At 38.5% G+C, this 16,849-nt stretch overlaps 1 protein-coding gene across 2 annotated transcripts in view; it reads right to left on the reverse strand.

The window, feature by feature from the left end:
* The window catches only part of ARHGEF9 (Cdc42 guanine nucleotide exchange factor 9), a 150,481-nt gene that overhangs the window by 56,772 nt on the left and 76,860 nt on the right, over positions 1-16,849 (reverse strand). For both annotated transcript variants that reach the window (XM_088029009.1, XM_028126593.1), the window contains exons 4-5: positions 7,621-7,853; positions 1,091-1,220 (exon numbers count right to left, since the gene is read on the reverse strand). In XM_088029009.1, coding sequence (XP_087885135.1) covers positions 1,091-1,220; positions 7,621-7,853 — 363 coding nt within the window. The remainder of the gene's footprint in view (positions 1-1,090; positions 1,221-7,620; positions 7,854-16,849) is intronic.

The following is a 16,849-nucleotide window of genomic DNA, read 5'->3' on the forward strand; positions in this document are numbered from 1 at the left end:
TGATGCTTAATCTTCTTAGAATGTACTACTGCTTGAAATGTTAGGGAGATACTACTTCTCAATCATAGGAAATGATACCAGAGTTGAGGCAAATGGAATAGGGAACTGGTTCAACTTCTGCACTGCAACTATGAAGCTTAAGTTTACTGCCCCCTCCCTGGTAGAGTGACCAGCCTTTCCCATCTCGGTTATGTTAGCCTGTAGGCTATCAGATTTCACAATTTGGGTTTGAGAGATAAATATGAAATGCCATGGCCCCTGGTTCTCTTGGTGGGCACAAGAGACAAACACTAAATGGTGTACTCAACACACATACCTATGACACCTTATAATGCATGCCTCTGTTTCTATTGAACAGAAACCCAAGAACCTCAACAGAGCAGTGGCATAAATAGAAGCAAAATCTTCATTTATTAGGTTGTATATATCCTCTGGAAGTGAGTATCTAGAAAAGGAAGCCTTTAGTGACTTCATTCACTGAAGACTTTCTGAGTTCAGAGAAGTTGTGGCTGTTTCCAATGAAATAGGGGGCTGTCAGGAATTAACTTTATAAGCAAATGATAAAAAACAGAATTTGGTGTGTCGACTGGGCAGGAATGATGACCTTGGCCTCAAGTGTGCAAGCTTGGGTAGACCAAGCAAATGTGTCAGGGCAAGGTAATCTCACCAATGGAAAAAAGAAGTATGTTGGCTGGCCTGCACAAGAGAACCAACTTTATATTCTGTGTCTGGGAGTGGATTAGTACATACCACTTCTTATCCAAGTGTTCACCTGGTGGTGATAAAACTCCAGGACTGGAAAGAAGCTTGAAAGTCTATTGATTCAATCCAATTTTTTCCTGGCAACACCCAAAGACATGAACCTTTTTCTTTCTCAATGAAGTGTTGCCTTAAAGATTTCTCCAACCTTCTTAGAAAGCTATTCAAGTACACAACACCTCTCATTAGTAGAAAGTTTTGCCTTGGCTCTAATCTAAATCCTTTCTGCTGCTCTTTAAATTTAATTCCTTTTCATTCATCTTAGGCTAAGATGTGATGTCCTAGCTAAGCTATTCAGATTCCCCAGTACCCCTGTTCATAAAGATCCTACCTCCCAGTCTAGGACAGATGCCTGCCACTGGGCAATCTTGTCAATATTCTCCAAACGCCGCTTGCGCTCATTGATCTGCTGAGTCACGTTTCTCATGACAGCCAGAGCAGCTGCCACATACCTGTAGTCACTGTGAAGACACAAAAGTACAAGTTGGATGTATCAATGTGTTAGAGAACTGATGTGTTGGGTGCCAACCCTAACATCCATTCTTCTCTTCCTACTTAGTAACAGAGCCCTGATTTTCAGATGGAACCCATGTCACATGGAGTAAAAGATTACATTTCCTATCTTTCTTTACAATAAGGGGTGACTATGTGATTAGTCCAGTGATATGCAAATAGAAATTTGGGGAAGATATTTTCAGAAACCTCCTTTAAGGAAGATAGCTAATGCTTCTTTACCCCTTACTCAATCTTGATGCTTGGAATGTAGATGTGATGGTTGAAGTTCTAGCAGCTATCTTGGACCATAAGAAAAAGTCCCTACTCCTAGGGATAGGATAACAGAAAGTTGGAAGGAGCCCAAGTTTTTGATGACCATAGAGCTACCATAGCAGTCATGGACTGCCTACCTGCAGACATTTTTTTTACATGAAAGGGAAATAGACTCCTATCTTTCTTATAGCATTATTTTTCTTTAAATTTTTGTTATTGTTATGTTAATCACCATACATTACATCATTAGTTTTTGATGTAGTATGCCATGATTCATTGTTTGTGCATAACACCCAGTGCTCCACGCAGAACGTGCCCTCTTTAATACCCATCACCAGGCTAACCCACCCTTATAGCATTATTTTTGCATCCAATCTGATACAACCAGCCAAGGATCAAGAAGGGAACCTTATACATGGCATGGTCCAGAGCTTTACTATTCCTTCTACCACTTATTTCTAGGGAACTCTGCCCAAAGTCATTGTGAAATAGTATCTACTCTTTTCCTCCAGTACGATATACAGATAGGATGTAGCACAGTGTTTAAGAACAGACTCTGGATCCATACTCTTTGGGCTCAAACCCTAGTTTTGTCACTGACAAAACTGGTCTTTGGCAAGTCTCACTGACTCTCTCAATGACTCAGTTTCTTCATATGTGAAATGGGAGAATTACAGGAGGGTCTGTTGAGGGCTTAATCATCCACATAAACCTTTTTACTCTTGGCCTATTGTGAATGTTAGCAGTATTATTAGTACAAAGCAAACATTTCTCTAGACACCACATGGGTTACCTCTCAAAACCTCTAGTCACAGAAGTGCAACTTTTAGGCCCAGTTTCCTGGGACTTTGGATGGCCTACTTGAAGGTTATACCATCCTGCCCAGTTTTCTCTGCTTGTCTGATCTGATTTCCAATCAAATGGTCCCTGTGAAAGGCAGATTGAAAGTGAGATCCCAGCCATTTGGTGGAGCTACAATAGACTGAGAGGGCAAGAGGATGAATTATGATTCAATCTTAACTAACCTTTCCTTAGAAAAGCTAAACATATTTTGCGGTCATTAACCTGCTCACTGTCCCAGCACTAATTAGAAAAAAGAAAGGAGGGAAAAAAGATACACAGCAACTGTTTTTTTCTTTCCTAATGCATTGAAGTGTGGGGTGGTTGACAAATCAGAGGCACAGAAAAGGCAGTTCTAACTGCCAAGTCACACACCATGTAGTACTTCCTCTTAGACGGCCTCCCTGTATTTTGTGAACACCTGCCAGACCATAGTCTTCAAGTGCTACTAAATTTTATCACCTCCAGTGATGGGAGGCTCACTATACATCCTAACCAGTTTATTCTGTCTCAAGACAACTTTGTTTAAAAAAAAAAACAACCTCTTAAATTCTTATTTATTCTGAGCCTTAATAAATGTTAGCTATTACCAGTTTTTCTTCTGGATCCAACTACTGACTTTTGAACTCATGGTTGACTAATGCTTCCCAAGTCTCTTTAAATTATGCTGTCTAGGGGCACCTGGGTGGCTCAGTGGGTTAAGTGTCTGCCTTCAGCTCGGGTCATGATCCCAGGGTCCTGGGATCAAGCCCCACATCAGGCTCCCTGCTCAGCAGGGAGTCTGCTTCTCCCTCTGCCCTTCCCCCTGCTTTCTCTCTCTCTCTCTCTCTGAAATAAATAAATATTTAAAAGATAGGCTGCCTAGAAGCTGCATCTCTCTAAACCTGTCCGTGAACTCTGTCTCCCTCTTGATTTCTTAGACCAAACTGCAAAATCTTATATTTGTTCTTTTAAAAATTCAATTAGCCAACATATAGTACATCATTAGTTGTTGATGTGGTGTTCAATGATTCATTAGTTGCCTATAACACCCAGTGCTCATCACATCGTGTGCCCTCCTTAATGTCCATCACTCAGTTACCCCATCCCCCTAACCCATCTCCCTTTCCGCAACCCTCAGTTTGTTTCCCGGAGTCGAGTCTCTCATGGTTTGTCTCCCTCTCTGATTTCTTCCCATTCAGTTTTCCCTCCCTTCCCCTATGATCCTCTGCACTATTCCTTATATTCCACACATGAGTGAAACCATATGATAATTGTCTTTCTCTGACTGACTTATTTCACTGAGTGTAATACCTTCCAGTTCCATCCATGTCAATGTAAATGGTAGGTATTCATCCTTTCTGATGGCTGAGTAATATTCCATTGTATATATGAACCACAACTTCCTATTATTAAGATTTTATTTATTTATTTGACAGAGAGTACAAGCAGGGGGAGCAGCAGGGAGAGGGAGAAGCAGGCTCCCACTGAGCAGAGAGCCCAACATGGGGCTCAATCCCAGGACCCTGGGATCTTGACCTAAGCCGAAAGCAGACGCTTAACTGACTGAGCCACCCAGGTATCCCTGAACCACAACTTCTTTATCCACTCATCTATTGAAGGACATCTTGGCTCCTTCCACAGTTTGGCTATTGCTGCTAGGAACATTGGGGTGCAGGTGTCCCTTCTTTTCACTACATCTGTGTCTTTGGGGTAAATACCCAGTAGTACAATTGCTGGGTCGTAGGTTAGTCCTATTTTTAACTTTTTGAGGCACCTCCATACTGTTTTCCAGAGTGGCTGTACCAGCTTGCATTCCCATCAACAGTATAAGAGGGTTCCCCTTTCTCCACATCCTCACCAAAATTTTTGTTTCCTGTCTTGTTAATTTTAGCCATTCTAACATTTGTTCTTGTTATATTTTATCTTTTTACAGTTACTTGCTTCAGCCTATGGGCAAGCTATTGGGCTCTGTATGACTATTAAAGTTTCTCTCTGGCAAGGTTATCTGAGCCTGCCATTTGGAAGCAGAGTAGGGTGATGACAGAAGGGGTAGGTGCAGTGTAGAAGTTGCTAACATAAATAAGTGCCCCTGTTCTTTGGGCCCATTTACTATCTCCCATGCCATTCCTCTTTCTGGTTTGAAGGCACCAGGAAAATGACTTAAGCCACTTTGGGGAAGGTAAAGCATAAAATTACACTGTCCAATATGGTAGCCATTAGCCACATTTATTTAAAATTAAATATAGTTAAAAATTTAGTACTTCAGTTGCATCAGCTACATTTCTCAGTACTCAATAGTCATATGTAGCCAGTGGCTCCTACACTGGACAGCACAGATATAAAACATTTATATTATTGTAGAAAGTTCCATTGGACAGCACTGGAATGAGAATGCCTATTACCTCTGACCCCATGTACTACTCAGCCATGGATTCATTATGGTCACTGTGCCATACTGTCATTCAACCTTTGCCATTTTTAGCTGCCTTTCTTACAATGGTTAGAGGGGGAAGGTCCCCATTTTTAACCTGCCCCACTAGCTTTAGGAGTGGGTGAGAGAAGAAGTGAATAGTTGTGGTCTTACCTAAACCCTGCTCAGAGCCCCCAGGCCTTCAGATGAGGTCTGGGCCCAACCCCTTGATAAGATCTACTGAACCAAGATTGTCTTGTTCCAGACATGTCAGCTAACCTCCCTCTTACACAGTCTTCCTTCCTGTCAACTTAAGAAAGGTTGGAAAGCAGGGTGGGGACACATCACCCTTCTGTAAGCAAAGGCAGTATTATTATCCATTTATTACTCTCTATCCACCTAATCTTCTCCCTTAGAGGCCACTCTGAGTGCTTACATTTCAGACCTACTTATCCAAACACCTATTTGACTAAGCCTTCTAGCTGGCAGCAGCCTCTAATTGACTTCAAATCCAAGCTACTCTGACATGCATCACAGGAGCTGTCACCTTAATACAGCTCCCTGAAGCCGGCCAAAAGAGGTGCCCCATGGCCTGGAGACAGTGCTGGGACCGACACTGGGACTGTCACCCTGAAGGAGGACAGGTATTCATGTATCTTCCCAATACCTGAGCCACTCTCTCAGCATTCTGGAGCTCAAGGGGTAGAAAGAGGGGGAAATAGGGACCCAGAGGGCAAGAAGACCTTGAGGCAGGGACTCTAATAACAAGGTGAAGGACCATAAGGATGGCAAATCCCAGGTAGATATCCTATCTTACTGGCTCTCACTAAACTCAATAAGGTCCTGGGGTTGTTTTGGCTTAAGAAACTCACACAGTTTTGGGCTGTGCTTTGAAAATGGTCTTTCTGGGGCTCTTGAAAGCAATTGTGCAATATATAATTTACCTATTAATATCAGTCCACAAGTATGATTTTTAGAGTCTCCTGCTAGATTCCATGAAACAGATACTCAGGAGTAGGTGTTGATGAGAGATGAGCTGTAATATAAAGACATTTGAGAACCACTCTTTGAATATCCCGGTTTTAAAACCATTGGTCCGAAGGTTGCTCCTCTGAGATTTATGTACAATAATGATCACTTCTGGTCATTTAGCACCATGAAGTATAACTGTGGAGGTAATTTAGGCTCATGACATCATGGGCTGGCAGAACTGGAAGAGGCCTTCCAGACTGCCTAGTACAATGGCTCATAAATCTTTTTGGGCATGAAAATTACCTGGAGGGCTCTTTACAAAGCTAGGTTCCCAGACCACTGTCCACACTTCGAGTCACTGCTTTGCCACACGGACTTGCTTTCTGGGCCTCAGTCTTTCTAGCCATAAAATGAGGAAGTCTGACTAGAAGACCTTCCTTTAAGGGCTTTCCATTTTAGGTGCCATAAATATTTTCCATTTTTATTTTTAAAATATTCTAATTTTAGTGGAAGTTCTTCAGTGTCCTATTAGCTCTCACAAGAAACTGTATCCTTAGAAAACTTGGGACTCAGTTCTAGCAATTGTCTGTATTAAGTCTTCTAAAATAACATTTAGTCACCTGCAAATTTCATTTCTAATGAATATGCCCACTATCCCCCAGCTAGTAAACAGACTCAGGGAGAAGGGAACAGAGTCCTTTTGGGTAAGGTCCTTCACCATCTGCCTCCCTCATAACCAACACATCATGGCAGGCAGAGCTACCACTGGTGGCATTCTCACACAAGTGTTACCACATTTGGATTCAAATCTGAAATTTGTCCAAGGCTCTGGAAACTGAAGCACATGACCATGATTTGCTAAAGAAACACCATCAACTTAAAAATGAACCCAGGGATTGGCCTTGAGCTTAGCATAAACAAAACCAACTGGCCCATACCTGTGGCTTTACACAACTAGGTCTGGAAGTCAGCTCCAAGGAAACCAGGTAATGGAGCCAAGTGAAAGTAGGAAGTGGGTCTAATGAGAATTAGGTAGAAAGCTAAGGGAAACTGGACAGAAGTCTTCTTTCTTCTTGGAGGGTTCAATCAGGAAGAGAGCTGAATAAGTCAAAGATCAGGAATTTAATACTAATTAAAGGCAGGTTATAAAAAGGCTGAGGACTCTAGGTTATAAAATAAAGCATGTGAAAGAGTGGGGGGTGGTTCATTCATTGTTGGAGATGACTCTCAGCATATACCTTACTGGTAGGATCATTTACTGGTAGGTCATTTCCATTTAGAGAGAGCTAAGTTTCTTGGTCATTTTTGGGTTGGTTTTCTTAAAAAATACTGAAAAATTTAAAAAAAAAAAGCTTCAGGAGAAGTCTCAAGTCTGTTTGCCTCCCAGTCATGCTCTGAGTCTAAAGGGAAGGTAGAGTTGGGATGAGGCAGAGGAGGGTGGAAAAGACTAAAGAATACCAGGGATATAGCCTTGCAGAATAAATCTAAGGTCACTACAAGTTATGCAGGCTATTATTAGGGTATTGAATCTATCACACAAACAGAGCAGAATAGACAGCTGAACAATTATTCCATCTGGATTATTTCACTTAGCTAAATTTAGGTCTAAGGACACAGCTAAGCTCCCTGAAGGCAGGGTGTAAGTCGTGCAATAATGGTGCATACTGATTTTTTGTGCATAGTGATTCCCAGGTTTATAAGAAACTCTTACAAGCATTCTTCTGCTTTACACACAATAACCTTATGAGGTAAGCAAAAATATATCACCATCCCATTGTGAAGATAAGTTAACAGAAGGAAGCTCAGAAAAAGCTAAAGGACATATATTCTTAATAAAGACCAACATGTAGATGAGGCTTTCCTAACTCCTGCTTCTCTCTATCTTTTACCTGTGGTCCTGGGCGGTATATTTGAGGAGCTCAGCCAGTTGTAAGGGATACTTGCAGATCTTCTGCACTGGAGTCAAAAGGAAACCATCAATAGCAATGTCGATCATCTGCTGCAAGAGGCGACAGGCCTCAAAGAAGTGCTGGTAGCGGCTGTCCTTCATTAGTTTGGAGAGTTCCATGCAGGCATCCAGGTGGTTGTTACAATACTCGGAGTATATCCAGAATCCATCTTGCTATGAGCACAGGAAAAATGGAGAGAAAAAAAAAGTCTACTGAGAATTCCAAAAGAAGTTTTGGAGAAATGAAAATAAAGATCCTGTCCTTACGTAGGAATATTAAAACGGTGACAATGTCAATCTTTCCTAAATTGATTCAGAATTTAATAATAAAATAATTATTTGGGAAGTAGACAAACTGTAAACATTTGTATAGAAAAAATAAGTAGGAATAGTAGTGAAATTCTATTAAAAAAGGGTAATGACAGAACACTGCTCCTGACAAAAGTGAAAACACTACAACAATAAAATTCTGGCATTGGATTTTATTTTTTTATTTTTCCAAGTTTTTATTTTAATTCGTTAGTTAACATACAGTGTTAGTTTCAGGTGTACAATATAGTGATTCAACAATTCCATACATCACCCAGTGCTCATCACAACAAAGGCACTTCTTAATCCCCATCATCTATTTAACCCATCCACCAACCCACCTCCCCTCTGGTAACCATCAATTTGTTCTCTATTGTAAGAGTCTGTTTCTTGGTCTGTCTCTCTTTATTCTTTTCCATTGCTCATTTGCTTTGTTTCCTAAATTTCACATATGAGTGAAATCACATTGTATTTGTCTTTCTCTGACTTATTCTCTTAGCCTTGTATCCTCCATCTCCATCCATGTCTTTGCAAACGGCAAGATTTCATGTGTGTGTGTGTGTGTGTGTGTGTGTTATACACCACATATTCTTTATCCATTTATCTATCTATCGAGGGACACTTGGTAGGCTTCCATATCTTGGCTATTGTAAATAATGCTCCTATAAATGTAGGCGTGCATGTATCCTTTTGAATTAATGTTTTTAGAGTTTTGGGGTAAATACCAGGTAGTGTGATTATTGGATCATAGGGTAGTTCAATTTTAACTTTTTGAGAAACCTCCATACTGCTTCCACAGGGACTGCACCAGTTTGCATTCCCACCAACAATGCAAAAGAGTTCCTTTTTCTCTACATCCTAGCCAGCACCTGTTGTTTCTTGTGTTATTTTAGCCAGTCTGATAGGGGTGAGATGGTATTTCATTGTAGTTTTGATTTGCATTTTCCTGATGATGAGTGATATTTGTCTGTTGGCCATCTGTATGTCTTCTTTGAAGAAATGTCTGTTCATGTGTTCTGCCCATTTTTAAATTGGATTATTTACCTTTTGGGGTGATGAGTTGTATCAGTTTTTTTACATAATTTGGATACTCTTTATCAGATATGTCATTTGCAAATATCTTCTCCCATTCTGTAGGTTGCCTTTTACTTTTGTTGACTCTTTCCTTAGCTGTGCAGAAGCTTTTTATTTTGAGATAATCCCAATAGTTTATTTTTGCTGTGGTTTCCCTTGCCTCAGGTGACATACCTAGAAAAATGTTGCTACGGCTAATGTCGGGGACAATACTGCCTGTGCTCTCTTCTAGGATTTTTATGGTTTCATGTCTTACACATTTAGGTCTTTAATACATGTTAAATTTATTTTTGTGTATGGTGTAAGAAAGTGGTCTAGTTTCATTCTTTTGCATGTAGTTGACCAGTTTTCCCAAAAGCATTTTTTGAAGAAACTATCTTTTTCCCATTGGATATTCTTTCCTGCTTTGTTAAAGGTTAACTGAACATGTAAGTATGGGCTTATTCCTGGGTTTTCTATTCTGTTCTATTGATCAATGTTTCTATTTTTGTGCTACTACCATAATGTTTTGATTACTATCACTTTGTAATTTAAAGTGAACTCTAGAATTGTGATAACTCCGGCTTTGCTTTCCTTTTTCAAAATTGCTTTGGCTACTTGAGGTCTTCTGTGGTTCCATATAAGTTTCAGGATTATTTGTTCTAGTTGTGTGGAAAATGCTGTTGGCATTTTCATATGGATTGCATTAAATATGTAGATTGCTTTGGGTAGTGGAGACATTTTAACAATATTCATTCTTCCAACCCACAGCATGGAATGTTTTTCCATTTCCTTGTATCATCTTCAATTTCTTTCATTGGTGTTTTATAGTTTTCAGAGTACAGGTCTTTCACCGCTTAGGTTAGGTTTATTCCTAGCTATCTTATTTTTGGTGCAATTATAAATCAGATTGTTTGCTTTATTTCTCTTTCTGCCTCTTCATTATTAGTGTTTAGAAATGTAACAGATTTCTGCACATTGATTTTGCATCCTGCAACTTCACTGAATTCATTTATAAGTTCTAGCAGGCTTTTGGTGGAGTCTTTCAGGTTTTCTATATAGAGTACCATGGCATCTGCAAATAGTGAAAGTTTTACTTCTTCCTTACCTATTTGGAAGCCTTTTATTTCTTTTTGTTGTTTAACTGCTGTAGTTAGGACTTCCAGTAATACGTTGAATAAAAGTGGTGACTTCTTCCTTACCCATTTGGAAGTCTTTTATTTCTTTTTGTTGTTTAACTGCTGTAGCTAGGGCTTCCAGTAATACATTGAATAAAAATGGTGAGAGAAGACATCCTTATTTTGTTCCTGACCTTAGGAAGAAAGCTTTCAGTTTCTTCCCAGTGAGTATGATGTTAGCTGTGAGTTTTTCAAATATGGCTTTTATTATGTTGAAATATGTTCCTGCTAAACCTACTTTGCTGAAGGCTTTTATCATAACTTGATATTGTACTTTGTCAAATGCTTTTTCTGCATCTATTGAAATGATCACATGGTTTTTATCCTTTGTCTTATTGATGTGATATATCATGTTGATTGATTTGAGAATATAGAACCACCGTTGCATCCCAGGAATAAATCCCACTTGATTGTGGTAAATATATTTTTTAAATATATTGTTGGATTTGGTTTACTAATATTTTGTTGAGTATTTTTGCATGTATACTCATCAGGGATATTGGCCTGTAGTTCTCTCTCTCTCTCTCTCTTCCTCTCTCTGGTGCCTTTATCTTGTTTTGGTGTAAGGGTGATACTGCCCTCATAGAATGAATTTAGAAGTTTTCCTTATTCTTCTATTTTTTGGAATAGTTTAAATGTTCTTCTTCTTCTTTAAATGTTTGGTAGAATTCTCCTGTGAAGCCATCTGGTCCTGGACTTTGTTTGTTGGGAGTTTTTTTGATTACTGACTCAGTCTCCTTGCTGGTAATCAGTATGTTCAATGTTTTTACTTCTTCCTGTTTCAGTTTTTGTAGGTTATGTGTTCCTAGGGATTTATCCATTTGTTCTGTGTTCTCTAATTTGGTGGCATATAGTTTTTCATATTTTTTTCACAATCGTTTGTATTTCTGTGGTGTTGGTTGTTATTTTTCCTCTTTCAATTATGATTATAATTATTTGAGTCCTCTCTCTCTCTCTCTCTCTCTCTGATGAGTCTGGCTAAAGGTTTACCAATTTTGTTGATCTTTTCAAAGAACCAGCTATGTTTCACTGATCTGTCCTATTGATTTTTTAATTAATATATCATCTATTTCTACTCTCATCTTTGTTATTTCCTTCTTTCTGTTGGTTTTGGATTTTGTTTGTTGTTTCCTGTCTAGTGATAAAGGAAATGTTCAACTTTTTTTTTTAAGATTTTATTTATTTGACAGAGAGAGGCAGCAAGAGAGGGAACACAAGCAGGTAGAGTGGAGAGGGAGAAGCAGGCTTCTTGCTGAGCAGGGAGCCTGATGCGGGGCTCAATCCCAGGACCCTGGGATCATGACCTGAGCCGAAGGCAGATGCTTAATGATTGAGCCACCCAGGTGCCCCAGAAATGTTCAACTTTTAATGTTTGTGGACCCTGCTCCTGGGCTCCCAGGGAAGCTATACTTTTATCAGAATCAGAATGACTTCAGCAGACTTCAAAGTATGTGCTCTTTATCTTGCCTGAGTACACATTGTAGCAAATAACCAAAAAATAAATACTTCAAACTAAAGAGTAAAAATCTCCCTAACTTCCATTCCCATAGCTCTGAAGCCTACAACCTTGTATATACTAAAAGCATAAGATAAAGTTTGTAATTTTCTGAAATGTCCTTCATCATGATGATTTGTGACTCTTGATGAAACAAAAAACCATATATAACCCTTAATAAACATTTCTTTTCCAGAGTACTTTCTTCCATGTTAAGACTGTGTATCTTGGGATGCTGTCCTCACTTGGGTTTGAATAAAACTCTCTTCCTTTTTTTTTAAGAAATTCTAAAAGTTTTTTTTCCTTCCAAGTTTTTATTTAAATTCCAGTTAGTTAACATACAGTGTAATATTCACTTCATGAATAGGATTTAGTGATTCATCACTTACATACAACACCCAGTGCTCATCACAAGTGCCCTCCTAAATACCCATCACCCATATAACCCATCCCGTCGTCCACCATTCCTCCAGCAACCCTCAGTTTGTCCTCTATAGTTAAGAGTCAGTTTTACAGTTTGCCTCTTTTCTTCCCTATGTTCATCTGTTTTGTTTCTTAAATTACACATGAATGAAATCATATAGTATTTGTCTTCCTCTGGTTTATTTCACATAGAATAATACTCTCTAGCTCCATCCATGTCATTGCAAATGAAAAGATTTCGTTCTTTTTTATGGCTGAGTAATATTCCATTGTACATGTATATAAATACACACACATATGTATATATACTTCTTTATCCATTCATCAGTCAATGGATATTTGGACCCTCCATAATTTGGCTAGCAGTAAAAATGCTGCTATAAACATCAGGTGCATGTACCCATCTGAATTAGTATTAATGTAAACTGTGGGTAAATACTTAGTAGTGCAACTGCTGGATCCTCGGGTAGTTCTATTGTGAACTTTTTGAGGAACCTCCTTACTGTTTTCCAGAGTGGTTGCACCAATTTGCATTCCCACTGTCAGTGTAAGAGGGTTTCCCCTTTTTTCCATGCCCTTGCCAACATCTGTTGTTTCCTGTATTGTTTACTTTAGCTATTCTGGCAGGTGTGAGGTGATATCTCAATGTAGTTTTGATTTGTATACCCTGATGACAAATGATGATGAACATTTTTTCATCTATCTGCTAACCATCTGTATGTATTCTTTGGGGGAAAAAATGTCTATTCATGTCTTCTGTCCGTTTTTAACTGGATTATTTGGTGTTGAGTTTGGTAAGTTCTTTATAGATTTTGGGACACTAACCCTTTATCAGATATGTCATTTACAAATACCTTCTCTCATTCGGAAGGTTGCCTTTTAATTTGGTTGATTGTTTCTTTCACTGTGCAGAAGCTTTTTTATCTTGATAAGGTCCCAAGAGTTCACTTTTGCTTTTGCTACCCTTGCCTCCAGAGATGTGTATAGTAACAAGTTGCTACAGGCAATGCCAAAGAGGTTGCTGCCTGTGCTCTCCTCTAGGATTTTGATGGTTTCCTGTCTCACATTGAGGTCTTTCATCAATTTTGAATTAACTGTTGTGTATGGTGTAAGAAAGTGGTCCAGTTTCATTCTTCTGCATGTTGCTGTCCAGTTTTTAACAACACCATTCGTTAAAGAGACTATCTTTTTTCCACTGGATATTCTTTCCTGTTGTGTTGAAGACTAGATTGATCATACACTTGTGGGTCCATTTCTGTGTTTCCTATTCTGTTCAACTGATCTGTGTCTGTTTTTATGCCATACCACACTGCCTTGATGATGACAGCTTCGTAATATAGCTTGAAGACCAGAGTCATGTTGCTTCCAGTTTTACTTTTCTTTTTCAGTACTGCTTTGGCTATTCCGGGTCTTTTGTGGCTCCATACAAATTTTAGGATTGTTTGTTCTAGCTCCATGAAAAATGTTGGTGGTATTTTGATAGGGATTGCATTAAATGTATAGATTGCTTTGGGTAGTATAGACATTTACAGTGTTTTTCTTCCAATCCATTGAGCATGGGATGTTTTTCCATTTGCATTTCTGTGGTGTTGGTTGTTTCTTCTCTCTCATGTATGATTTTATTTATTTAGGTACTTCCCTTTCTTTTTGATGCATCTGGCTAGTGGTTTATCAATTTTACTAATTTTTTCAAAGAACCAGCTTCTGCTTTCATTGATCTATTATATTTTGTTGTTGTTGTTTCTATATCATTTATTTCTGCTCTCATCTTTTTTGTTTCTTTTCTTCTGCTGGCTTTGTGCTTCCTTTGTTGTTCTTTTTCTAGCTTCTTTAAGTGTAAGGTTAGGTTGCATATTTGAGATTTTACTTGTTTCATTCTTTTTTTTATTATCATGTTCAGTTAGCCACTGTATATCATTAGTTTTTGATCTGGTGTTCAATGATTCATTAGTTGCATATAACACCCAGTGCTCATCACAACACATGTCCTCCTTAATACCCATCACCCGGCTACCCCCTCCCCTCTGAAACCCTCAGTTTGTTTCCCCCAGTCCAGAGTCTCTCATGGTTCGTCTCCCTCTCTGATTTCTCTGCCTTCCATTTTCCCTCCCTTCTTCTATGGTCCTCCATGCTATTCCTTATCTTCCACATATGAGTGAAACCACATGATAATTGTTTTTCTCTAACTAACTTATTTGACTTAGCATAATACCCTCCAGTTCCATCCATGTCAATGCAAATGGTGGGCATTCATCTTTTCTGATGGCTGAGTAATATTCCATTGTATATATGTACCACAACTTCTTTATCCATTCATCTGTTGAAGGACATCTTAACCCCTTCCACAGTTTGGCTATAGTGGACATTGCTGCTATGAACATTGGGATGCACATGCCCCTTCTTTTCACTACATCTGTATCTTTGGGGTAAATACCTAGTAGTGCAATTGTTGGGTCATAGAGTAGCTCTCTTTTCAACATCTTGAGGAACCTCCATACTGTTTTTCAGAGTGGCTGTTCCAGCTTGTATTTTCACCAACAGTGTAAGAGGGCTCCCTTTTCTCCACATCCTCACCAACATTTGTTTTTTCCTGTTTTGTTAATTTTGTCAATTCTAACTGATGTAAGGTGGTATCTTATTGTGGTTTTGATTTGTATTTCCCTGATGGCTAGTGATGTTGAACATTTTTTCATGTGTCTGTTAGCCATTTGTATTTCTTCTTTGGTCTCCAAAGAAGACCAAAGAAGTGTCTTTTCATGTCTTCTGCCCATTTTTTGACTGGATTATTTGTTTTTTGGGTGTTGAGTTTGAGAAGTTCTTTATAGATCTTGGATACCAGCCCTTTATCTGATAGGTCATTTGCAAATATCTTCTCCTATTCCGTGGGTTGTCTCTTAGTTTTGTTGACTGTTTCCTTTGCTGGGCAGAAGCTTTTTATCTTGATGAAGTCCCAAAACTTCATTTTTGCTTTTGTTTCCCTTGCCTTTAGAGATGTATCTTGAAAGAACTTGCTGTGGCCAGTGTCGAAGAGGTTACTGCCTATGTTCTTCTCTAGGATTTTGATGGATTCCTGTCTCACATTGTCTTTCATACATTTTGAGTATCTTTGTGTATGGTGTAAGAGAATGGTCCAGTTTTTTTAAGATTTTATTTATTTATTTATTTATTTATTTATTTATTTATTTATTTATTTGACAGAGAAAGAGGAACACAAGCACGGGGAGTGGGAGAGGGAGCAGCAGGCTTCTCATTGAGCAGGGAGCCTGATGCAGGGCTTGATCCCAGAACCCTGGGATCATGACCTGAGCTAAAGGCAGACGCTTAACAACTGAGTCACCCACCTGCCCCAAGAATGGTCCAGTTTCAATCTTCTGTATGTAGCTGTCCAATTTTCCAAGCACCACTTATTGAAGAGACTGTCTTTTCTTGCTTCTTGAGGAAGGCCTGTATTGCTATATACTTCCCTTTTATGTCCACTTTGGCTGCATCCCAGAGGTTTTGGAGTGTCCTGTTTCATTTTCATTTGTGTCCATGTATTTTTTTTTATTTCTTCTTAATTTCCTGGTTAACGCATTCATTCTTTAGTAAGATGTTCTTTAACCTCCATGTATTTCTCGTCTTTCCAATGTTTTTCTTGTGGTTGACTTCAATTTTCATAGTGTTGTGGTCTGAAAAGATGCATCATATGATCTCAATCTTTCTGTATTTGTTGAGTCCTGATTTGTGAACCAGTGTGTGATCTATTCTGGAGAATGTCCAACGTGCACATGAAAAGAATGTGTATTCTGTTGTTTTAGGATGGAATGTTCTGAATATATCTGTTAAATTCATCCATTCCAGTGTGTCATTCAAAGCCACTGTTTTCTTGTTGATTTTCTGTGTGGATCACTGTAAGTGGGGTGTTAATATCCCCAACTATTATTGTATTACTATCAATTAGTTCCTTTATGTTAATTATTAACTGCTTTATATATTTGGATGCTCCATGTTGGGTGCATGTATATTTACAATTCTTATATCTTCTTGTTGGATTGTCCCCTTTATTATTATATACTATCTTTCTTTTCCTCTTTTTATAGACTTTATTTTGATTTCTATTTTGTATGATTTAAGTATTGCTACCTGGCTTTCTTTTGACATCCACTTGTGTAATAAGTATTTCTCTATCCCCTCACTTTCAATGTGCAGGTGTATTTAGGTCTGAAATGAATATTTTGTAGGCAGCATATAGTTGCATCTTTTATTTTTTAATTCACTCTGTCAAACTATCTTTTGATTGAACATTTAGTCCGTTATATTCAAAGCAATTATTTATGATATGTATTTATTGCCATTTCCTTATCTGCTTTGTAGTTGTTTTTGTAGTTTTTCTCTTATCTTTTCTTCTCCTCTCTTCCATGGTTTCTGTTTTTCTTTAGTGATATACTTGGATTCCTTACTCTATTATTTGCATATCTTTTACTGTTTTTGATTTGTGGTTACCATTCAGTTTATATGTAACATCTGCTTATAGCAGTGTATATTAAGCAGTGGGTCACTTAATTCTGAACTCATTCTTTACTCCTCTGCCCTCCACATTCCAGATATTTGGTATCATATATCCTTTTATTTTGTGTTTGTCTTGACTGATTTTCACAGCTATTACTAATTATTTTTTGCTTTTGTTTTTCCTGGTTTTCATACTCTTAGTAATGGTTTTTGGTTTCCACTTA

The sequence above is a fragment of the Eumetopias jubatus genome, unplaced genomic scaffold (assembly GCF_037043125.1).
Source record: "Eumetopias jubatus isolate StellerSeaLion01/CBP00866 unplaced genomic scaffold, mEumJub1_p1.0 scaffold_11, whole genome shotgun sequence".
In the NCBI taxonomy this organism is placed as follows: Eukaryota; Metazoa; Chordata; class Mammalia; order Carnivora; family Otariidae; genus Eumetopias; species Eumetopias jubatus.